General features: G+C 44.4%; 1 protein-coding gene across 7 annotated transcripts in view; it reads left to right on the top strand.

Annotated features, from left to right (window-relative positions):
• The window catches only part of PCDH15 (protocadherin related 15), a 639,096-nt gene that overhangs the window by 491,841 nt on the left and 122,112 nt on the right, over positions 1-25,143 (top strand). For all 7 annotated transcript variants that reach the window (XM_054515533.1, XM_036385480.2, XM_054515534.1 and 4 more), the window contains 4 exons: positions 3,381-3,515; positions 5,656-5,805; positions 14,428-14,621; positions 20,366-20,498. In XM_054515533.1, the coding sequence (XP_054371508.1) occupies positions 3,381-3,515; positions 5,656-5,805; positions 14,428-14,621; positions 20,366-20,498 (612 nt within the window). The remainder of the gene's footprint in view (positions 1-3,380; positions 3,516-5,655; positions 5,806-14,427; positions 14,622-20,365; positions 20,499-25,143) is intronic.

Genomic DNA, 25,143 nt, shown 5'->3' with positions numbered 1-25,143 from the left:
GTAAATTAGGAAGTCTGAGCAGTTTGGGTACTCTTGGAACTTCTTCTGGCTGCCCTGGAGAACTTCACAGCCAAATTGATCCTGTCCAAAAACTTTTGGGATTGTTGAAACACACAGAGAATCAATACCCCTGTGTGATGGTGTTCACAGGGGTCTGAGGATGAGGGGAGAGATGAGAATGTTGACTCCATGTTTCAGAAGGCTTGATTTATTATTTTATTATATATATTATATTAAAACTATACTAAAAGAATAGAAGAAAGGATTTCATCAGAAGGCTGGCTAAGAATAGAAAAAGCAAGAATGATAACAAAGGCTTGTGTCTTGGACAGAGAGTCCGAGCCAGCTGGGCTGTGATTGGCCATTAATTAGAAACAACCACGTGAGACCACTCCCAGATGCACCTGTTGCATTCCACAGCAGCAGAAAATCATTGTTTGCATTTTGTTCCTGAGACCTCTCTGTTTTTCAGGAGAAAAAATCCTAAGGAAAGGATTTCTCATAAAACGTGTCTGTGACACCCCTGGCTGCTCAGTCTCATAATTATCCCAAATAATTTTGGTTTCATCTTCATCAGTTTTAGAAAACTCTTTGCTTTGGGCAGAGTTGTAACCAAACCCTGGTGGGATTTGGGGAGCAGCAGGAGTGGAACATCCCCATCCATGCAGGAGTTTCTCCAGAGATTTTTTTCAAGCAGAACACACTCAAGCCCAGGCTTTGTTTATTGGCTGCAGCATTTTGTGTGTCTCATTTTGTTGGGTTATTTTTGTCTGTAACCGTGAATCCCCCACATGCTCTGCTGTCCCTCAGTCCCAGGTTTGTGCTTCCCCAAGTGTTCATTTTGTGTTTTCCTTTGTAGGTCCCACCAGGTGCCTTCCCTGTAGGTATTGGGTGTTATGTGTGCAAAACACCTTTTTTGGGTTTAATTGTGTGATTTCTTCCTTTCTTTCCTCCCTCATTTCTCCCTGCCCTGCTGCTGTTTGAGGCTGGGACTCTCTCTTGGTTTGTGAAGCCTGCAAAGAGCCCTTTAAACACATTGGACCCAATTTAGGGCATAAAGTCATACATTGTGGTTGCTTAATGTTCATTAAATTATTACAAATCTTCAAAGACATCCTGAGTATTATAAAAGTGCTTTTTTAAATTCAAAAATACCTCAGGTTTGAGCTGTGTGCTTGAAATGCTCTTTGCAGGTTGCATGTGAACTCTTTTGTGGACTGTGATAATTTTCTACTTAAAATTCCACATTAAACAATTTATCAGAGATCAGCCTTGTCTCCATGACCCAGTAATGTCACCAGAAATTACAATGCTGAATTCCACGCTGCAAAATAAAATTATTTAAAAAATAAATTATTGAAAATTGTGTTGGCAGTGTAGCTGGGGCTGTTCTCTCTCACATGAAATGTTCAGTTAAGCCAAGCTGGCTTTTCAGGCAGCATAAAATGGGATAATAATGTCCCAGATCCCTGACAATAATGTCAAATATCCCTGGTAATAATGTCCAAGCATAACAATGCCTTTCCAGATGAAGGGAATAAATTGCTCTGTGGCTCTGACATGCCTGGAAGGTGGTAAAATAGGCATTGATTGCTGTAAAGGCAATTACCTTCCATATTAGGAGAACATTTCTAAGAAAAAGATAGCAAAGGAATAGGACACAGTACTCCAGGAGGGTTTGGGATCTCCATCATTGGTTTTTTGGTTTTTTTTTTTTTCAGGAATAAATTAGGAAAGAAGTGCTGTTTATTAGTGTTCAAAAGGACACGAAAGCAAGAACTGCAACACTAACTAGGGGTTTTGTAAATTAAATTCTTAACGGGCTTTGTAATGTCTACAAAGTGAGCAATTATGGGCAATTACCTTCCCTAAGTTTTCTGGGAATGAAGAGGTTGCTGTTTGCCTTGCTGGCTGTAAACTGAATTTTCATTTTCCTGGGAGCTGCGGTTGCAGCTTTGGGCACTGAGGAGCCACTGGTGTGGAACACTCGGATAATTCTTTCCCACGGCTTCCTGGAATGTTTTCTCATTTCAATCATGGAATATTTGCTGTTTGGGGGTTTTATTTGGGCTCATTTAAAGCAGTTCATGTCTGTCCTGGTGTTGTGCTGCTCTGTCCTGGTGCCACCTGGTGCAGGTCAGGGTTGGCTGGGGGCTGAGGACCTGTGCTGTGCTCCCAAGGGTTTTAATCCTCCAGGAATGCCTCTAATAGGACCCTTCCAGAAGAGCTTTGGATTCAGAAAGAGTTCAGAGAAGTAATGCTCCTGTGGGGATTTTTTGCTGAATTCAGCTTTTCTCCTTTTGGGACTGTTCCTGGGATTCAGATGGTTCTCCCTATGGCCCTCTCTGTAGGGCTGGGATTTGTGGAATGACCTTGGAAAGCAGCTGGTGAAATCCTGGATTTTCTGTCATGGCTGGGACCACTCCTCTGATTTCTCACCTCCACATTCCTGGGGGCAGTTTAAAATAGTTTTTATAGGACTTGTCCCCCAGCCTTTTGCATTTTCCTGGAGTTTGCTTTCTCCTGCCAACAGAAATAAATTCTGTAACTCACAAGCAAGAGCAGCAGGAAGTCAGGTTAAATCAACCAGATTGTGGAAAAATAGTTGTCCATACAATTCCAGCAGGAAAGTTGTTGGAATACTGTGGGCAACAAAAAAGAAATGTATTTTGTTTGAAAATTTAAGTCATGTAGAGTTAAATAACTCAAAAACACCTCAAAAGAGGTGGAAATCAGGAGTGACCCAAGTACTCAAGAAGCTATGAGTAAATTTACAAGGCTTTTTACCTTAAAATATTACTTTTCAGTTCATTTATGGTGTTTTCACCCCGTCAACTGAGAGGTTCCTAATTCTGCATCAATATTTTTTGGATTCTTTCTGGCACCTAAAGAAGACCCCCTGAGCTACCTCTGTTTCCTGAAATACTTCACATGTCATTCTCTTTCTTCAGTGCACTAACCCAGCTGTTTTATTGCTCTGTTAATCAAGTTCAGCTTCTTTTGGGTTTTAATATGAAGATAAATGCTTCAATCTGGTTTTTTATATTAAGTTGTGTCTGCTTATTTAATGGGGGGGGGGGGGGGGGAAAGACATACATTTAAAACCAGCATACCATACAGGTATTTGTTTACAACTGGATTTTCTTACTCTAGTAGTTTTTAATACATTTTTCATCAAGAGATTAGATTTTTAGGCCGGCAGTGAGGGGTTTTTTTACCTTTTTATTTTACAGTTTTTTAGCTTTTAGTCACAGCATTTGTGCTTATTTAGGTTTCAACTAAAACAAGCACTTGCAGTGAGTTGGAGACTTAATTATATGTTTAATATCCCTCTGAATTGATAACAAAGTGCTCTTTTTCCCCCTTGATATTGTTGAAAGACCAAGGATCCACAGCTCCATCTCTTCCTGAACGACTACACCACGTTTTTCACTGTGACCCAGAGTGGCATCACCCGCTACCTCACCCTGCTGCAGCCCGTGGACAGGGAGGTCCAGCAGCTCTACACCTTCTCTGTAAGTTCAAAGAATACAACTCTCTCACTTCCAAAAGCTGTTTATCTCCAGGATTCAGAGCAAAATTGAAAGGTCTGCTCGTTATAGTGGCAATTGTTATCTGTAGGGTGTAAATTTCCATCAGACGTCAGCGCCGTATCTTTTATTTTTTTTGCAAATGGAAAAATGATGATTCCTGACACAAAAATCTTGCTCAGACATAAAACAGCAAGGTCAGAGATTAATAGAAACACAAATGGAAGGAAAATACAAGAAAACAATGCGTAATTTCTGTCACTTGGACTGCTATCCAGAGCTTTAGGGTTGGATATTAGGAAAAATGTCTTCACTGAAAGGGTTGGACTCAGTCTTGGAGATCTTCCCCAACCTAAAGGAGTTTATGATTCTATGCTGATCAACTCAAGGCTCTTCTTTACAGTATAACTGCTGCAAAACATTAAAATATATTACAATAACTATATTATAGATAATGTAATTTATTATTTATCATTAATTAACCATTAATTATAGTTAATAATAATTATAATTAATTCTATATAATTAATACCATCATATTAATTAATTAATTATATAGAATTATAATTCTATAATTAATTAATATTAATAAGCAATTTATTATTAATTGCTTATTAATATTATAATATAGATATTGCAATATGATATTAAAATATAGTTTGCTACAAAACAAACTCTGCATCCATAGAGCTACAAGTAAATAAAATCCTCTGCCTTCTGCTTTGTTAACAAAATACTACCCTGCCTTAAGGATGTTGTCTGGGGTTTTGCCCCCACAAAAATGGAATTGCTTAATCTTTCTTATCCAGTCAGCACAGTGCTTATCACCCAGAAAAGGGAGTGCAGTGAAGCATGAGTTGGTTGAGAGCAGCATTTTAGATTCCCCTGCCAGCACCTTCTCCATGGCCCCAGGATTGGTGCCTGCTCCTCATCCCACAGCAGCACCTGAGCCCTCTTTTTTATTCTCAGCCTTGCTTTTCTTATTGCCTTTTCACTGGAGCCAGGAACATGAGCCTTGTCTTGGGATTTTGCTTTAATTTTGGCCCAAATTGAAATAAATAGATGGACAGAAAGCACAGCCAGCAGTATTTTTAGAGAAAATAATAAATAAAGAAGGGGAAAAAAGCTGAAATGGATTTAATATTCCCTCAGGTTGTGGGTGAACCCCTTTACAGCCCCACAGCGATTTGGAAATGGGCTGTGGGTAAACCCAGTTCTTCTGCAGGGGTTCCCAGTCTGTGCCTCCCTATTTTCTGTCCATTTTCAATGGAAGGAAGAGCTCAAATTTCCTCTGTAGAATAAGAAGAGCCCCCAGCTCTGTAATTTCCACCTCAAAATGTTGTCTGGGAGGCCTGATGCCTTGAGAAGGCTGGCCTAGGACAGAGTTAAAGAATAAAGCAGGGATTTATTAAAAGGATCTCCTCCATGGATCCACCTTGGGCAGCACAAGAGCCCAGCCAGGGCTGTACCCAGGATGAACCAAAATGGGCACAAAATGGACACCTGGTCACAGGGTCTGTCACTGTGATCAGTTCTGCTCCATTTGCATCTTGGAGTTCATTGTCCAATTCCAGCTTTAGCCTATGCAGTCCCATCCTTGTTTTTCTCCCTCCAGCCCACGTTGTTTGTGCTCTTGGGGCTGAGATTTGGATCATTTGTCCTTGGTCCCCAGCTGGAGCAGGAATTGTTTTGTCTCCCTGCTCTGTGCACAGAGCTCACCATCCCTTAGTGTGAAGCTCAGACCCACACACTAAAGCAGCACAGAGTCTGAAAAATATAAAAGCTAAACCTGAGGCATCAGGTTTAACAGAGCTCCTGGGTGTGGTGATACCCAGGTGAAACCCCATGAACTCAACAGCTCCAATCCCAGCCCCATCCCTGGGAAATTCCAAGTTATTCCCTCTCACTTCTGTACTGGAAAGGTTTGGATGTGTTTGCTTTGTTTTTGCCCTGAGTCTCACACATGCTGAATCCTCCTGTAACTGTAACTGCAGAGAGAAACAAAATGCTGATTTTGGGTTGTTAGGCTGTATTTTCTCCTGTTGGGATTGGATTTCTCTTGGAATTGTATTGAGAACACACCATTAAAATACATTCCTGTCCTGCTTTTTCTGTCCTTCTGAAGATGACAGCTTCTGATGGAGTCCAGGAGAGTGTCCCAGTGACTGTCAACATCGTGGTGATCGATGCAAATGACAATTCCCCAACCTTCTCCAACATTTCCTACAGTGTCAAGATCTATACGGATATGCAGCCTGGGGAAGGTGTTATAAAGGTAATTTCAGGGCTTTTATTACCTTTGGTAACTCACTTTTTGTTAGCAGTGCATGGCCTTGTTCATCTCAATTGGAAATGCACTGAAACCAGGTGGAAACAAAGTTTGGGTGTCTGCATCCACTTAATTAAATATCTATTCAAAATTGCTAATACTAAATGTCAGGCCTGTTCTAGCTGTAGAGCAGCTTCCTCTGAGTTTCCACAAAAAATTTTCAGCTGAACAATCTCAGAAGACAAAGAAAATTCTCCTTTATTAGCAGGACATTGAGATAAAACATTTTGGGGGAACAGGTAAGCAGTGGAGTAGGACATAACCAGGAATGTTTTCCTATGCCAGAAAACCTGCTGGTTTTTACAAGTTTGTTTGTAGAGAAAATGAGCAATGAAAAATGGGTTGAACACAGGCCCAGAGAGAAGCAGTTTCAATTAAATTTTGGCAGCACTGATTTATGTTTTAGTGCAGGACTGGAGGTGAATCCTGGTGGGACTGAAATGAAAGGGAAAAGTCTCTTTTTGTGTAATTCTTCCAAGATCTCAGCCCTGCTCTGAGTGCTGCCACTCCAGATGGATGAACAGACAAGATGCCATTGGTGGCTTTCCAGAGTGATTGAAGGCAGTGGAAATACTGGGAAAATAAAATTAATCAGCTGACTTAAGTATAAAATACCATTTTCTGAACAGTAATCAGGAATTGAGTGTAGCAGTGATGAGGAGATGGTTCAGAAAATGGCATTTTCTGTCCCTCTTGAGCTGTACTTGTGCCTTTACATCTTCAGCTCTTCTTTGTGGTGTTTTGTCCCTTCATCAGTTTGGGCCATGAGTGTCCCCATCAGGGACAGCCACAGGGGCATTTCCAGCAAAATTTGAGGGAAAGAGAAAAAATGGAAGCATAGTTAAATTCCTTAAGATGCTGCACAAGGCTGGGTGGGAACACGACAGCAAATACTGTTGTCCTGAAAGAGCCAGGGAGCATGAGGCAGAAAATGTTGCTAAACGAGATTTCTGCTGGGGAAAAAGAATGTTTTCTTCTCAAGGTTGGCCTTGAGGGTGCTCTGAGCTGCCTGAAGTGTGTTAATGGTACCTGGGATGAAGCAGAGCAGCTCCTGGGGTTGTTTGAAACTGCTGAAGTGTTTCTGTGCTCAGAGGGAAGGTGCTGCTCTCCAGCTCCTCAAACACGTCCTGGTCTTGCAGCTGCAAACATATTCCAAGCCTGGAGGCTTTCAAAGAGCAGGAGGACACATTTCTTAGGAAAATTGGGCCTGGACTGGTTATTTGGGGAAGGAATAATGGGGAAGTTGGGCCTTTAACTCACCTCTGCTGAAAATTTAAATTGCAAGGATGAGATTTTCCCAAATCCATGCTTCTGTCTGCACAGTCAGTACATGGATACTTGCAGGTTTTCTGAGTGTATAATCTGGTCAGAGGGGGAAGGTAGAAAATTCTGGCTGGTTTGGGAGAAGAGTTGTTTTTCAACTCATCCCACAGTACCAGATGATCTGAGTTTCTCAATTACCCATCTTACAAAAACAAAAAACCAAAAACCAAAGCAACAAAATCTAAGGGTTAGGTCGTAGGATTTCACAGGACTGGTGATGATGCCAGAAATAGAGAGGGGCCAGCACAGAAGGGACCTGGAGCTGCTGCAGAGAGCCCAGGGCAGGCACCAGGATGGGCAGAGGGATGGAGCAGCTCTGCTGGGAGGAAAGGCTGGCACAGCTGGGGGTGCCCACCTGGAGAGGAGAAGCTCTGGGGTCACCAAACTGGGGCCTGAAGGAGCTGCAAGAAACATGGAGAGAGACTTTTCCAAGGGATGGAGTGACAAGGGGGAATGGCTTCCCAGTGCCAGAGGGCAGGGCTGGATGGGATATTGGGAATGAGGAATTGTTCCCTGGCAGGGTGGGCAGGCCCTGGCACAGGGTGCCCAGAGCAGCTGGGGCTGCCCCTGGATCCCTGGCAGTGCCCAAGGCCAGGCTGGAGCAGCCTGGGACAGTGGAAGGTGTCCCAGCCATGGCAGGAGTGGGAATGGATGGGATTTAAGTTTTCTTCCCACCCAAACCATGATTCCCTGATCAGGATTTTGGGCAGCTGCACTCTTTGGTAGGTTGCTCAATCTTTAGGTATAAAATACCTATATATAGATATATATATAGATATATATATAGATATATATATAGATATATACACACACTTCATATATGTAAAGGCTTTATAAAGATTTTCTCAAAGGCCAAACTGACTTTTCTTTCCCATTTTTTTGAACCCTGACACAGTGATTTTGAGGGCTGCTCATTTTATTGTCTCCATGAGGAGCAAAGTCACCTTTTACCCCACCCTCCCTCCTGGGGTCTGGATCCTCTGCTGGGAGAGGATTCTCATCTCTTATAGCTCCCAGAGCAAAGTCAGTTCATAAAACCACTTTGTCTGATCAGAGAAAAGCAGGTTAGAAAAAGAACAGTGACCTCAGAGTGTCTGGACAGTCTCATAACCATCTATAATAATCAGAATGATTTTCAGCCACTTGGTTTTATTATCCTTAAGGTAATATTCTTACATCTCTTACATTTTTTTCCAGAGTCAGTTGCAGGAAAATGTACAAATAAAATGGACAAATAGCCCCAGTTTGTGCTTTCTTGCTGCCTCATTTTGTGGGACATTGTTTTGATTTTACTCCTGACAATAGCCCCAAAACATAATAGCTTTTAAGTTGCTTGTGTTTGCTGTCTGGTACACTCTTAAAAAAGAAAGAAAATTTAAAAATTTTTAAGTTCTGCTTGAAAATAACCACAAATAGCAGGAAAATATATTCATTACAAGCAGAATTCAATTTTTCCCCCATTTTTTCCTTTCTGCCTCAATGGCTACACAAAGGACTTTTCCTTCTTTCCCTGTTGCCTTTCAGAGAAGTGACAAAAACACGTTTTATTTTTATTTCAGTTGTCTCCTCGGTACTTGGGAAATTGTTTCAGGCCTTGGTTGAGAAGAGTTAAGTTTAAATCTCTTTGTGTTTTGTTCCTTTCAGCCTGAAAATTTCTCATTTTTCCTTCTCCTTTCTTAGGTATTTTATTGTGCTCCCTGAGAGTTTCTCAACTGAGAAATCTGTACTTTAAAACAGTTAAATGTGGTAAATTATAACTGTCAGCAGAAAGACTATTAACAGTAAACCTAGTCAAGTACTTAATTCCATCTTTTTTATGTTATTATATTTTTCTGCCCGGTTTCCCATTTTTTCACTGCTGTGACTCAGATATTGAAATGAGTTGCACGTTGATGGGTGGAGTTTGCAGCAGCGGTGCAACAAAATTTCATCTCAATAATTTAAATCCACTGTTTTTCTTTAGCCATCTCTCATTTTTATATTCAGGATGCAGGGAATAAGGAATATTGAGCAGGAAAATGAGAGAGCTGGGAAGGGACAGAGGGTGGCAAAAAGTATTATTCACCTAAATCTTGGCCCATGACGAGATTTTTTTGTGTTTTGTCTTTAGAGGAAAACTTGTGGACTGGCCATAAATGTAATTCATGGAATCATGGAATGGTTTGGGTGGGAAGGGACCTTAAATCCCATCTAGTGTCACCTCATCCCATGGGCAGGGACACCTCCCACTGTCCCAGGCTGCTCCAGCCTGGCCTTGGGCACTGCCAGGGATCCAGGGGCAGCCCCAGCTGCTCTGGGCACCCTGTGCCAGGGCCTGCCCACCCTGCCAGGGAACAATTCCTCATTCCCAATGTCCCATCCAGCCCTGCCCTCTGGCACTGGGAAGCTGTTCGCCGTCCCTCCATCCTTTGTGCAGGGTCTCTATCCATCTTTCCTGTAGCTCCTTCAGGTCCTGGAAGGTCACAATTTGGTCACCCTGAAGCTTCTCTTCCCTAGGCTGAAAAATCCCAGTTTTGCTCTCCCTACATCCTACCTCAAATTATCCACATATCTTAATTTCTCCCTCATTTCCTATTGCAGTGGCATGACTCAGGTTCAAGGGCTCTCTTCCAAGAATAATTAAATCATTCCCTGATGAGAAATGCAGAATAAAATACACAGGGGATCAGTGCCCTGTTCCCCACTGAAACAATTTTGTCTGATAGCACCAGTACAAACTAATTTTTAAGGTCATTCCCTAGCTTAGCCCAAGTTCTTGATTTACAACTCTTAAATGTGCATTGTGCCATAAAAGAGCAGGACAGTTTAGTGGAAATCTTAAGATCATGGAATATCCACAGCTGGAAGGGACCCACAGGGGTCATGGATCCATCTTGGCCCATGAGGAGATTTTTTGTGTTTGGTCTTTAGAGGAAAACTTGTGAACTGGCCTTAAATGTAGTTAATGGAATTACATTTCCATTGCAGGGGCTCCAACCCCTGGCCCTGCCCAGGCTCCCCAACAATCCCACCCTGTGCACCCCTGGGAATGTTGTCCAAACTCTCCTTGAGCAGCCCTGGGGCTGTGACCTGTTCCATGCCTGAGCACTCCTCAATGTTTCCCTAAAGCAATCCTCACAGAAGTCATCTCCAAACCCCACCTCATCTTTTATTTACGTGTTTATTTGCAACCTTTTGCCTTCTGCCCATCAGGTAATTAATTCCCATCTCCAAAGCAAACCTGATTAGCAGAGAGAGAAAACAAAACTGGGCTTTGTTTGCATTGCTCAGCCAACGTCCCTCCACAGTCAAGGAAAAAATAATGGATGGAATGCCTGGAGGAGATAATGAAAAAATATTTTAACCTACTCAGAGATCATTATGTGGGGTTGACTCAAGGTCAGGAATATCTCCACAACAATCCTGGAATTTTTCCTTCACACTGAATCTGGTGAAAGCTGCTGGGAATGTTGGTCATCACTTTATCTGTCCAGGGCCAGGTGACCCCAAATGTTGCTCTGAGAAGGTTCCATGTCAAACATTGAAACCCACTTTCCTCTAGTAATGAACCGAGTCTGAGCAGGTTTTATATCATATCCAATATGTCTTTGTAAGCTTAAGGCTACCCTCCGAAACCTCCTTTTCCTCTACTCCTAAGTCTCCTTTTCCTCCCAAGAAAAGCATTCCCAAACCTCCTTTTCCTCCCAAGAAAACCACTCCTAAACCTCCTTTTCCTCCCAACAAAACCACTCCTAAATCTCCTTTTTTCCCCCAAGAAAATTTTTCCCAAACCTCCTTTTCCTCCTCAGAAAAACACTCCTAAATCTCCTTTTCCTCCTAACAAAACCACTCCTAAATCTCCTTTTCCTCCCAAGAAAACCACTCCTAAATCTCCTTTTCCTCCCAAGAAAACCACTTCTTGCTGCAGCAGAATCCACACCTATTTTGCCAAACTTTTAGTACATCAAATGTTGATGCAATGGAGCTGATCCTGCTGGATGAAAATTTCTCAGCAGAGTAAATGAAACATTGTTTTGTTCTTTTCCCTTTACATTTTAGCCCCTGTTTCTTAAATCTTGTTAACTATGGAGCTCTATCGGGCTGGGACAGCTGGAGATGGGATTTCTGGAATCATATATTATGGCAGCAGCTAAACCTTAATTCTCTTTAATCCCAGGTTTGATTCTTGGTTTTGCCCCCAAAATGTTTTTCAAATTACTTATCTTTCCAAGCATTTGTAGGTTTAATTAACCTCCTAAATCTCTGTGCTTGTGTAGTCAATTAATTTTCCTTTTTAATGTTGTCCCAGTAAAAACTGGCCTGGATCCAAATCCTGCCATTAAATCCTCAGGACCCTGTATTTTGCATAAAGGCTTTATCTTTTTTTTTTTTTTTGTGTGTGTGTATGTATTACTTTTGAAGTTCAGCAGACAAGGTTTTTACAGCTCTGTCAGTTGGGTAGATAATTATTCTCTACAAGGTTAATTAACACACCCAGGTATGTATAGAAGCTATAGAAGGAGTGATTAAATTGCAGTTTTCATAGCATAGATTCCTTCAGAATTCCTAAGAGAATAAGACAATGAGGTAGATTTAAAAAAAAACAAAAACCCACACAAATATTAATTTGTTTTTTTTTAATTTTTAAGAGGAGATGGCCTCTGTTCCATGATTTTTGGGGCATTTTAAGCCTTTATCCTATGTTCACTATACAATGTGTCCCAAAAAGCTGTAGGAGATGAACTAAGATTTGTTTTTAAAGCTATTGTGGGCTTAGTTCTTGGTTTTCAGAATATTTATGACTTTCTAAATGAAATTTTGTATTTCACTGAGCCTTTGTGCATGAAGGATCAAGGATTCAAGATCTTAGAAGCCAGTAGAAACCCTGAGTTTTTCCCTGGAGGTGTCCAAGGCAGGCTGGATGGGTCTCTGAGCAGCCTGGTCTACTGGACAGTGTTCTGGCCCATGGAACTGGATGAGCTTTAAGGTCCTTTCCAACCCAAACCATTCTGTGATTCCATGAATTCACATCCTCCCCTTGGTGCTCAGAATTGTGTGCAAATGGGATTTATTCAGATATTGCAGCTTTGGGGTTTACTCTTGTTGTACTGGCAAGGTTTGGTTTCTGCTGTTCTGAATCTTCAGACATCCTTGGGCAAAGGTGGGTTGGCAGTTTTGGGCAAAGGTGGGTTGGCAGTTTTGGGCAAAGGTGGGTTGGCAGTTTTGGGCAAAGGTGGGTTGGCAGTTTGGGGCGGTGGTTTGGCAGTTCTAGGTGATGGTTTGCAGCTATAGGTGGTGTTTTGGCACCTTAAGGTGTTCTTTGGCAGTTTTGGCTGGTGGTTTGGCAGTTCTAGGTGATGGTTGGCAGCTTTAGGTGGTGATTTGGTAGTTTGGGGTGCTGGTTTGGCAGTTGTAGGTGGTGATTTGGCAGTTTTGAGTGCTGGTTTGCCAGCCTTGGGTAGTGCTGTGGGAGGCTGTGAGCTGCTGAAGTTGATGTTGTGTTGCACTGTTCAGTAGATGATTTTCCATCACAGCATGGCAGGGCCATCAGGGAGTTCCTGTCCCTTACTCCAGGTGTCACAAGGTGACAAGGGCCCAGAGGCAGAAGCTGAGGCTGCTGTCTGGCTGGCCTTGCCTCAGGGACTGGCTGTTGATCCTGCCTTTGGCCTCACAGTGGGTGCTGAGGTTTTCCATCACTGCTGACATCCAGCATTCCCCTCCTCCGTCCCTGCTGCCCCAGGGCAGGAGTGTTTGTGTCAGGAAAGCCAACGCAGAATTTTCATCCTCACATTGGGATCCCTGCAGGGATCTTTCCTGAGGCTGGGATTATTTTGGACATCCCAGGAAAGCTCTGCTGTCACCCCTGCTGGTGCCCTTTCCCATTCCCCACCTCCCACTGCTTGCCTGGAGCTGGGAGCAGCAGAGGACACCATGGTGCCATCATTCCCTGTAAGTTCCACTGCCAGCTGGATGCACAGCTGGGTGCTGTGACCTCCTGGATGTTCCAGTGCTGCTCAGACCACTTTATGTCATTCCTTGTGCTGTTTGAGGGAGTGTTGTCCTACAGAATGAAAAGACAGTTGAGGAAGCTGTGTATCAGCAAAATAACTCCTAAAGGAGGAAGGGACAACAAGGCCAGGTTGAACAGGGCTTGGAACAACCTGGGATAGGGGAAGGTGTCCCTGCCCATGGCAGGGGGTGGAATGGGATGAGCTCCAAGGCCCATTCCAACCAAAACCACTCTGGAATTTTTTTCCATGATTGACTAAAAGCAAATATATTCCCTGGGCTCTAATTCATGGCTGAGTGTGTGTTTGATTTAGCGTGGCTCACTACAGAAACAGGATAAATCTACTGCCTTTCCCAGGGGGGAGAGAAGAAACCCCTCATTTCATTATGGTCACCGTTAGAATTTGGGTCTAATACCAGGATTTAGATTTTTCTCAAGGGAATTAAAGACAATGTGGCACTTGGGAACATGGGTTAGTGATGGCATTGGCAGTGCTGGGTTAGCAGTTGGACTTGACTACCTTAGAGGGCTTTTCCCACCTGAATGATTCCATGATTGCAGGTGTGTATCCATATGGGAACAGCTGCCATTTCCCTTCCCCTTGGCTGCCACAGCCATAGGTGCATATGAGCACAAACATTGCTCCCCAGCTCTGCACGAGGAGGGCTTGGAATGCCAGGCCTGGACGTGAGACTTCTTGGCACTACCAGGGCTGTCACCTGGAAAAGTGGAGATAGGATGGGAAATAAATAAATACAAACCTCTCATTACTATTGAAAGACAAAAGGTTGTCAAAGAAGACAAAAAATGTCTTCTCACATGAGAAAGTCTTATATATTCCAACCCACAGGGAATAAGCTTGGTCTAAGTAAGTTTCTTAATTTGTATCTTAAAATAATTGTCTTGCAGACTTTAGCAAGGAGTTTTTCTCTGCATCATGATGTTTTTACACCTATTACTGTACATTTCAGCTGTATCTTCGTTAGAAATTCCCGTGCGTGTTCCAGATGTCCGAGCTCCCTTCTCCTCCTCTGGAATCACCTTCCCAGAGCCTGTGGAATTGTTAGCTGTCTCTTTGTTAGAAATTGGAATTGTTAGAAATTAGAATTTAGAAATTAGAATTGTATCTTTGTTAGAAACGCTTACTACTGTACATTTCAGCTGTATCTTTGTTAGAAGTTCCTGTGTGCATTCCAGATGTCCGAGCTCCTCTGGAATCACCTTCCCCTGCTGACCCTGTGGTTTTTGCCTTGCAGCTGACGGCCGTGGATGCAGATGAGGGAGCCAATGGGCAGATAGTGTATGAAATCCTGGCTGGGGCTCAGGGGGACTTCACCATCAACGAGCACACAGGCCTGATCACCATCGCTCCAGGGGTGCTGCTGGCCGTGGGGCGCTCCTACGCCCTCACTGTCCGAGCATCTGACTGTGCCCCCCCTGCACAGAGAAGGTAATTAATGCACCCCCTCATTACTCCAGCAGCTCAGCCATAACACCTGGGCCACACTCCCATGTTCTCTAGTCCATGCCTCTGTTCTGGAAAAGTGGCACACGCAGTAGAATTCTTGCCCTTTGTGTGTGGGGTTCGCATTCTCTCAACCTGGGAGAAGCGGAGAAAAGAACGATCAAAACAATTCTTATCTCATTTGCTGTGCCTGTGTTTTGCCAAACTAGAATGGAGATGGTCTCCAAATATGGAGATTGTTTACCCAAAGTGTTGGTGTTTTGTTTCCTTGGCCTATCAGGGCCAAGTGTGTGTGTGTGTCAAGATTGTTGGCTGACAGTCATGAGATGTTGTGTGTGGTGTTTGTGAGGTCCCCAGGATGAGGTGAGAGATGAGAATTTGACTCCATGTTCTCAGAAGGCTGATTTATTGTTTTAATATATTATATTAAAAAAATGCTATACTAAACTCTACTAAAGGAAGAGGATACATCAGAAGGTTTCACAAGAATGATAATGAAAGCTTATGACTGACTCAGAGTCTGACACAGTTGATGGTGATTGGTCATTAATTAAAAACAATTCACATGGAACCAATCAAAGATGCACCTGTTGGTAAATGATCTCCTGACCACATTCTCTGAACCTGGCAGAAGCAGAAAAAAGAATGATCAAAACAATTCATTTGCTGTGCCTGTGATTGTACAAAAGTGGAATGCAATATGGAGATTTTTTACCCAGAGTGATGGGGTTTTGTTTCCTTGGTGTGTCGGGGTCAAGTGTGTGTGTGTCAGGACTGTTGGCTGACAGTCATGAGATGTTGTGTGTGATGGTTGTGAGGGTTGTCAGGACAAGGTGAGAGATGAGAGTTTGACTCCATGTTCTTAGAGGGCTGATTTATTATTTTATGTACTTATATTATAAAAAAGAATACTAAACTAAAACTATACTAAAGAAAGAGAAAGGATACATCAGAAAGCTTAACAAGAATGATAATGAAAGGTCATGACTGACTCAGAGAGTCTGATACAGCTGGCTGTGATTGGTCATTAAGTTAGAACAATTCACATAGAAACAATCAAAGATGCACCTGTTGGTAAACAATCTCCAGACCACATTCCAAAGCAATCAGATAATTAGTGTTTTCATTCTTTTCTGAGGCTTCCAAGCTTCCCAGGAGAAGAAATCCTGGTGAAGGGATTTTTCAGGAAATATCATGGTGACGTTGTGCAGTTGAGTGCACGGCAGATTCAGTTTAGATGTAATATAATACAGTATAGAATAATATAGCCTAATCAAGTAATTAATTATAAATTAATTAATTATAAAGTCATTAATTAGCCCTCTGATATCAATGGAGTCCTCCTCATCATTCCTCCCAGACGCTGGGCAAAAATATCACCGATATTTGTGGTCCTTAATGATGTGTCCCTTACAGCATTGGGTTTTCATGATTTCATTTGCGTGCCTTGGTCTGCTGTTTAAAAGTTCCCAGTTGTGCTGTCACTGTGCATGTCTGTCCATTCATTGAGGTGAAGGGGTGGAAAGAAGAAAGCAAGTGAGAAGGGAGATGGTTTTTGTTCAGAAGATGCAAAAAGGATCCCAAAGAATGGTGTGGCTGAGCTGGAGAGCCTCTCCGGGTGTAGGGTGTGCAGCATCCCCACTAAGACCAAAATTCTTAAGGGCAAAATTATCTCTGTTGTACCCCAGCTGAAAAAGAGCAGACTGCAAATTTAGGATTTAGGCAGGGAGGGGAGCATCATCATCTTTAAGGTCCTTTTTTACCCAAACCATTCTATGATCTATATGTTCAAAAACCAGCAAAGTATCAAGGCCTGCTTACCTGTTTGAGTAGAGTTTGTGTTCTAAATGTGCCAAAATGTCATTTCATGAAGGTGTGGAGGGAACAAAAAATATCTCTTGTATTCTGAGCCTGGTATTGATAATGTGCAACCTCCTTGTCCAAAGAGCATGAAGGGAGGAACAGGAGGTTCCAGCATCCAAACCTCCCACAGCTGTAACGTGAAAACCTCTCCTTCAAATGGGAAATTTAAGAAGGAAATAAAATACAAGAGTAGGATTTCAGTAATTGGATTTTCCTCAGGACCTGCTGCTTCTGTCGTGTCTCCAAGAAAGCAGCTTGTGCTGTTGTGCACATATTTTATAATTACTGTCCATTCAACTTGTTAAGTTGTTCATAAAATTAACATCTGGTAGCAGTCCCTGGGCTGAATTTCACTCTCTTTTTCCTCCTGCTTGCTTTTTTGATAAACCCTCTTGAGCTGGCAGCAGGCTGCTGGTACTGCTGAGGAGAAGACTGAGGACAATTATGTATTTATTTTCTGTAGTGCTTCAGAGAGAAGGCCAAAAATCAGTAATTCCCCTTCAGAGAGTCTGAGATCCCCATGGTGTGTCTCCACGCTACAGCTCTGATTGCCATCAGCTCCTTTTGTGCTGGAGAAATCTTTGTGTTGCCTAAACACATGTATTTCTGAGGATGGATGTTGGGAGCCTGGACTTCCTCCTCTGAAAATGCCTTCAAGGCAAATAAGAAGTGGAAAGCTCTGCCAGGATAACCAAAGTCACCTGGAAAGTGGCTGGATTTCAGTCTCCCCCTTGCTTATGCACAAAGCAAAACCCAGCCACCGAACCTGGCTCAGGAACTGTAGCTCTGCAGCCTTTGTGAACACAAATTTAAATTGGAATTGGGAATTCTGTATAGGTTTGTGGGTTGTTTTTTTTTCATGGAATGACATTTAAAAATGTTGGTGAGTGGCTGTGTCCCAGCTGAGATATGGGGTTTGAGTATTATTAATTATAATTATTCATGTAAGTTATTGAGATATCATGGAATTGTTGAGGTGGGAAAAGACCTCCAAGATCATCAAGTTCAGCCTTGTCAACTAAACCACAGCAAGTGCCACATCCAGCTGTTACTTGAAACCTTCCAGGGCTGGAGAATTCACCCCTTCCCTGCACAGCCCACTTCTATATTGAAGCACAACAATTTCTGGTTTTGGAAAAAAAAATAACAACATTTGTAAAATTCAAGAGTTTCAGGTCAGACTTTAAACTTTTCACAGTCCCTCGGATTCCTGGACATGGGATTCATATCACTTGGCGATACAGGGTTCTGCTGGAGCAAGTCAAGATAGGTTGGTTCACATGGATGGAAATTCATTGATCCTGGATTTTATAATTGTCCACAGCAGCTGGGGCTGCCCCTGGATCCCTGGCAGTGCCCAAGGCCAGGTTGGACACTGGGGCTGGGAGCAGCCTGGGACAGTGGAAGGTGTCCCTGCCCATGGCAGGGGTGGCACTGGATGAGTTTAAGGTCCTTTCCAACCCAAACCATTCCATGATTCCATGTGGAGATGATTTAAGCAGAGATAGGGATGCAGTTGACTTTCAATCAGGTGGTGGGGCACAAAAGCTGTTTTTCCATGCTGGAATGTTTTGGGAGCTCTCTGCAGTTCCCAAAGTGTGGGAACTGTGCTGGTCTCTGGGTATTCACCTGCAGACACCAGCTGCAGTGCTTGCCTCAGCTCCATCTCCTTACCCTTCCCATGCCAAAGGAGAACTTGCCAGCTCCTTAACTGGGCTATAACCCACACAAAAGACACAGAGGGAAAAAATGCAAGGTGTTAATAAAAAAAATGGATTGGAATTGCAAAAAAAGCCATTTCATATTAGAGTGCTTTTAGTTTGCAGACTGTTAGTGCTTTACTTCTGTGGTTTTGCCTTAAATATTTGAAGAAAATTTGCTTCCTATTCCTAGAATCCCAGAATGGTTTGGGCTGGGAGAGTCCTTAAGTCCCATCCAGTCCCATGGCAGGGACCCCTGCCACTGTCCCAGGCTGCTCCAGCCTGGCCTTGGGCACTGCCAGGGATCCAGGGGCAGCCCCAGCTGCTCTGGGCACCCTGTGCCAGGGCCTGCCCACCCTGCCAGGGAACAATTCCTAATTCCAATATCCCATCCAGCCCTGCCCTCTGGCACTGGGAAACCATTCCCTGTGTCCTGGCAGTTAATCCTGTCACTGTGTGTGTGGATGTGCCCTGAGGGGCAGAATCCCTTCCCTGGGGTTGTGATCTGCCCTTCTGGAGAGCAGTTTGTTATCCTGGAGCATGGCCAGGGGGTGTGGGACAGTCTCCAACAGTTCCTCTCAGCCCTGGCATTGCTCTGCCCAGCTCCCTCAATGATCCAGACCTCCAAGACCTGCTGGGAAAGGGCAGTGGGGAGCACCAACAGCACGGTGGTGACTCTGCTCAGCCGCAATTTTGGGCAGCTCATAAAGAATATTGATCAGTAATGTGTTGTTTTCATATTCAGTGAGTTGTCTCAGTTAGTACAGCAGCTGTTTCAAGAATAAATGTCTGGTAATTTTGGGTAGGACCCTCTAAAAAAGCTCTGGAGTTTGCTAGCCCTGCAAGAAGCAGCTCTTTGGGTTCATGATTTTCTTCTCTCTCCCTCTTCCTGCCCCACCTTCAGAAAACTGGGACAAATCCCTTTGTTTTCTTTCCTGCAGCTCTAAAACCTGAGATTTATCAACATAAATCCAAGGATTTATGAGGGGAAAAGCTACACCTGCAGCACAGCACTTGCTCTTCTCAGGAGTTTGTTCTGGGGTGGGGATGCTGTGCTGACATCCAGGAGGGAAGGCAGGAGGGAGGGAGGCAAGAGAAGATCCTTTAAAGTCACATTTTTAATCTCCCATCTCCAGGGGGACTCCTGGCTCCCTTTCTCAAGTTGAAGCTGTGGGATATCAAGTGGGTTTACAGGATGGTCTGTGCAGGGTCCTCAGTGTCAGTGTCCCAAAAAACCTTCAATATTCCATCTGGAATGCTGTTTGCAGTCTGTCTGGGACAGGGATTCAGTGCAGCTCAAGGGTTTGCAGCCTCCTGCATTGCCACTGCTCTGAAATGGGATTTATTGTTCTGAAATGGCGATTACTGACCCACAGCATCGCAGCAGAGTTGTGTGCTCCACTTCTCCCAGCATCTCCCTCTCTGCCAGCATTCCCTGCTCCCTCTTTTCCAAGCTGGCTGCCAGCTGGGATGCTCCAGGGCTGGCTGTTGTATGTGGCAGGAGCAGTTCCCAGCCTGGAGTTTGAGCTGCTCCTGCAGAGGACCCAGCACATCTGGAGCTGTTTGTTTGTGGAGCATGCACTGATATCTCACTGCTCTGTTTTTGAAATTACACCACTTTGGGCTGCTTTGGGGGAAATGATTGAGCTTTTCTTCCTGTTCAGAGTTCCTCCACAGCTCCTGGAAGGTGCCTGTGCTCAGCTGGGGCTGGGCTCTTTTTCCAGGCAGCACTGACAGATCCAGAGGACACAGCCTCAAGCTGCACCTAGGGAAATGTAGGTTGGATATTAGGAAAAAGTTTTTTACAGAAAGGGTGATAAAGTTCTGGAATGGTCTGCCTGGGAGGTGGTGGAGTCACCATCCCTGGGTGTGTTTAAAACCAGCCTGGATGTGGCACTGGGTGCCCGGGTTTAGCTGAGGTGCTGGGGCTGGGTTGGGCTCAATGATCTTGGAGGTCTCTTCCAACCCAGTGATTCTGTGAATGTGGCAGCCTGCTTTCCTTTTGATCCAGAAGGAAAAATATGTCCTGAAGCTTTTAGAGGAGCAAAGGGAGGCTGTTAGAGCTCAAGAACACACAATGTGTAAATCAACCACTGTAGGTTGCCTTGTGGATTGGATTTATTGATTCTGACTGGTTTTAACTGGTTTTCTCCCCTTGCACTGCAGGAGCTCCATCACCACTGTTTACATCGAGGTGCTGCCTCCCAACAACCAGAGCCCCCCACGCTTCCCACAGCTGATGTACAGCCTGGAAGTCAGCGAGGCCATGAGGATCGGCGCTGTTCTCCTGAACCTGCAGGTACACAGGGGCCTTCCCTGGATGGGGGGCTCTGTACAAATCACAGACTCCAGGTACACAGGGGCCTTCCCTGCATGGGGGGCTATGTACAAATCACAGACTCCAGGTACACAGGGGCCTTCCCTGGATGGGGGCTCTGTACAAATCACAGACTCCAGGTACACAGGGGCCTTCCCTGGATGGGGGGCTCTGTACAAATCACAGACTCCAGGTACACAGGGGGGCTTCCCTGGACGGGGGGCTCTGTACAAATCACAGACTCCAGGTACACAGGGGAGCTTCCCTGGCTGGGGGCTCTGTACAAATCACAAACAGGATGGGGCTGCTGAGAACGTGCCTTGAGCTGTTTGATTTTCCAGCATCAGTCTCATTCCATGGTTATGACAGTGGGAAGATGCCATCAGCTCACATCCCAGGCAGCACACTAAGAACTTAATGTTACAATTCACTTTAAAAGTTGTTTGACCAATCACACAAAGCAAAAGCACATTGACAGTAGTTCTGTCCAACCACTACAAGAACATGTACCTTTGATTAAACAATGCTTGCCTATTTCAAATACAATACCTGCTTGTAAGCCTTAAAAAAAAATGCACAGAGCTCCATTATTTAGCTTAGAACTCCCTAGTATCTCACTAGATAAACTCTTCTGCAGCTTAGGGAGTTATTCTAGACAAGCATTAATACACAGACCATTGTTCTATTTGTCCTTACTTTTCTACTTCTTACGTAATTTTTCTGCTGACCAATCTCATGGCTGCTGCTTGGCTCTGATCACAGTTCTGCTGTCTCTGGGGCCTGCCTTTTGCAGCTTTCCCAAAACCCTCTGATTTTAAGGATTCCCACACCCTGGCACGCCCTGAGGCTGCTGAAACCCTCTCCACCTTCCTGCCCTCTGTGTCATGCCTTGCACAAGCCATTCCTTGCATCCAGGGGGGAAAAGGGGCACTTCAAAAGGATTGAAAATAGTTTCATTTTGATCAGCAGCCCCTTTTACATGGACTGCAGAGGAAAAGGGCTCACTTGGCTGTTTCTATTACTTCTTTGTTTGATTTAAATATTGTAAAAGATGCTGTAGGCTGCAGATGGCACTGCTCAGAGAAGCTGGGGCTGCCCCTGCATCCCTGGAAGTGTCCAAGGCCAGGGTGGATGGGATTTGGAGCAGCCTGGGATAATGGAAGGTGTCCCTGCCCATGGCAGGGAGTGGAATGAGTTGATTTTCAAGGTCCCTTCCAATCTAAACCATTCTGGGATTCTATGATAGTTATATTAGAAAAAATTCTATGAGTGGCTGGGAGCTTGAAAGGAATGTGATTTATTATGTTAGAATGTCTCTCTGTATTTGCCAACAGATCAGAGGATTCTGATCACTGCTTCAGCACCTCATTCATGGGGAATTTTAGTAAGATTTTGAGCAATTGCTTTCCCTAGCCTGTCATTTTTGAAAAATGCCTGAAGATATTTCTACCCCTTGGTGTGTGTAGCAACAGGCTGAGAGGGAGCAGAGATCCCAGTGCTGCCAGGCCCAGGATTAGTGGGACCTTGTGCCCTGGGATCAGGGATCATGCAACAGCTCCTGGCCAGGTCAAGCAGCAGGAGCATCCCTCATCCTCATGCACCAGGACCAGACCCCCCCTTGATGCACTAATAGTTAAAACATCAGTTCTCTCCTGACTTATTTACTGTTTCTTATCTACTGCATTGTTTTGTGCCTCAAAACCAGCTGTGCAAAATAGGGAAAGAAATGGCAAATCTTTATTGAGGTTTTTTTTTAAAGGATCAGAAACTTACTTAATGCTGTGTTTAGCAGTAGTGAAATAAAGGAGCTCTAATTAACTCACTGCAGCAGGTGGATGGGAAAGCTCCTGCTACAGTGGTTTCCTGCTGAAAGGCTGGGATTATTCTGGCTGGTTAAGCTCAGACAGTCACCTGTGCTGAGGGAGGATGACTAATTTAGCTCAGTGCTGCCAATTAACTCCTGGCACATCTGTGGTGCCTGCAGGGAGGGAGGAGTGTGAAGGGCCAGGCTGTTCAGGAGCCTTCTCCTCCCTGGTGAGAGACACTTGGGGTTGGAAGCCCCAAAGAGGAACAGGAGCCAGGAACTTGATGAGAAACAGAAACATTTGTGTTTCCTTGACAGGTGCTGGAATCTGTGGCCTGAGGGATCTTTGGAGGCAGAAAAAAAAACTGTTGGCAGGTTTTAGTATGGAAGGATTTGATGGGATTTAAATGTGATTGGAAAGTGAAGCTCCAATGGAATAATTTGTTTTAATGTTTCACTAAACCCCAAGCAGCCCATTCTGGGCTGGCCCTGTTCAGGGACCCCCAGGGCTGTGTCCAGTTCTGGTCCCCAGTCCAGGAAGGGCATGGAGGGGCTGGAGCCCCAGGAGGGGCTGAGGGAGCTGGGAAGGGGCTGAGCCTGGAGCTAAGGAGGCTCAGGGGGCCCTTGTGGCTCTGCACAACTCCCTGCCAGGAGGGGACAGCCAGGGGGGGCCGGGCTGTGCTGCCAGGGAACAGGGACAGGACAAGGGCAAAGGGCCTCAAGCTGGGCCAGGGGAGGCTCAGCTTGGACAGCAGCAGCAATTTCTGCATGCAAAGGGTGCTCAGGCCTTGGCAGGGGCTGCCCAGGGAGCTTTGCAGTGCCCAGCCCTGCAGGTGTCCCAGCAAGGGCTGGAGGTGGCACTCAGTGCTCTGGGCTGGGCACAAGGTGGGCACTGGGCACAGCTGGCACTCCATGGGCTGGCAGGGATTTTCCAGCCTCAGAGATCCTGCATTTTATGAAGAATATTTAATTGTTAAATCCCAAATATGCTTGGCTTTAGCTTTGGTGGTTAGTCCAGGACTGTATCTCTTGTAGGTCTGGTAGTCCTCAACCTGAAATGTGGAAGATGGAGGGGGTCTTCTTACAAGGGTCTGGAGTGCCAGCACACAGGGAATGGTTTCCCAGTGCCAGAGGGCAGGGCTGGATGGGATATTGGGAATGAGGAATTGTTCCCTGGCAGGGTGGGCAGGCCCTGGCACAGGGTGCCCAGAGCAGCTGGGGCTGCCCCTGGATCCCTGGCAGTGCCCAAGGCCAGGCTGGAGCAGCCTGGGACAGTGGAAGGTATCCCTGCCATGGCAGGGGTGGCACTGGGTGGGCTTGAATGATCCCTCCAACCCAAGGCCAAGTCCAGCTCCCTTATCCTGCATTAAAACCTCCAACTGCATTAAAGGACTCCTCCTGTGGGCAGCATATTTCTGTTTTCATCTTCCTTTATTCCCTCCTGTGTAAAATCCACCAGGATATTTTAAAAATTCATTAACTGAATATTTAAACTTCTGAAATCCTGTGCTGCCTTTTCCAGGCAACACAAAGTTCTCTGTTAGGCACCTTGGCTTGGTTTTTATTACCTGTGTTCCATTGATGATTTAGAATATTATCAGGTCTCAAATACTGCAGAAGTGTTTTCCTGTGTAAATTTTCACAGTGATATTTCTTTTCCTGTGTCTCATCAATCCAATCAGTGTTTGGGCTGGTGCAGGTTTAGAAATTATGCTTTTATGGCTCTCTTTAGTAATAATTTGGTTGTTCTGCATACAGCAGGAGGGTTACAAAATCCTGTAGAGAGCCAACAAAACTTTTCAAGTATTCCCAAATTATCAAATCTGAAGATCTGCATAACATTAGGGTGAGTAACAATGTAAATGTAGCTGCTTTAAATTTGCCCTTTAGACTTTGGAAAAATAAAATTCACTTTTTTCTTGTCCATTAAAATTTCTTATGCTGATGATGGAGAGCTTTATTTCTTTCTTATCCCCTTATTTATTTTCTAATGCACCCGGCTGGTCTTGACTGGTGTTTTAATTAACAACATTTGAGATTAATGCAATATTAAATGATCTCCACTGCATTAATTTGTAAATAAACCTCAGAGTTTATTGCATGCCTGGGAGGCGTTTATGGCTTCATGTTCTGCCAGCCATTATTAATTAAAATATGCAAATGCTGTCATTTTTCTGGGAGCCTGCAGAACAAATAGGGCTGTTAGCAGGGTCCAGTTATGTGCTGAACAAGGAGCTAACATGGAATTGTTGTGTCCAATTTATGGAATCACTCTGTGCCATTGATCTGGAAAAAATCAGGAATAAGTTGCTCTTCTCCCTTGCCTTTGTTGGTTTTCTTCTGTACACAAGAACTTTGTGTTCTTTGCTTTTAAAGAAAGCAAAGCAGGAGTTTTTCAAAGCAACTTTTCCCCTTTTAAATTATTTTCTGTGGGGATAAGGAGCAAATTAAATCAATGACAGCCAGTCTGATTTTCTGGCTTTCTGAGAGCCCCTGACTTGCTATGAGAGAATGCAGAGCATAATGATACCCCTGAGACAACTTAATGTGAAGGGAGGGCAGGATGCCCTGCAGGGAAGGTAAAAGGAGGACAAAGGGCTAAAGACAGGAGCAACCGTGGGATTGTGGTGATTCAGGACCAAGGACAGCCCTCAGAGATGCCAGCTCCTCGCATGGTCTGCCCCCAGTGCTTGCAGCATTTTGTGTTCTTGGCTCAGGTCCTGACTGTTCATGTCCTCAGGCCAAGGAGATCCACATTCCACCCACACTTCCTGTCACTCACTGCCACCCATGGAGTTTATAAACAATTTTCCCAGTCTGTCA

Source organism: Molothrus ater, chromosome 8, assembly GCF_012460135.2.
Source record: "Molothrus ater isolate BHLD 08-10-18 breed brown headed cowbird chromosome 8, BPBGC_Mater_1.1, whole genome shotgun sequence".
Lineage (NCBI taxonomy): Eukaryota > Metazoa > Chordata > Aves > Passeriformes > Icteridae > Molothrus > Molothrus ater.
The sequence above is the reverse complement of the archived record's forward strand: the minus strand, read 5'-3'. Positions and strand labels throughout refer to the sequence as shown.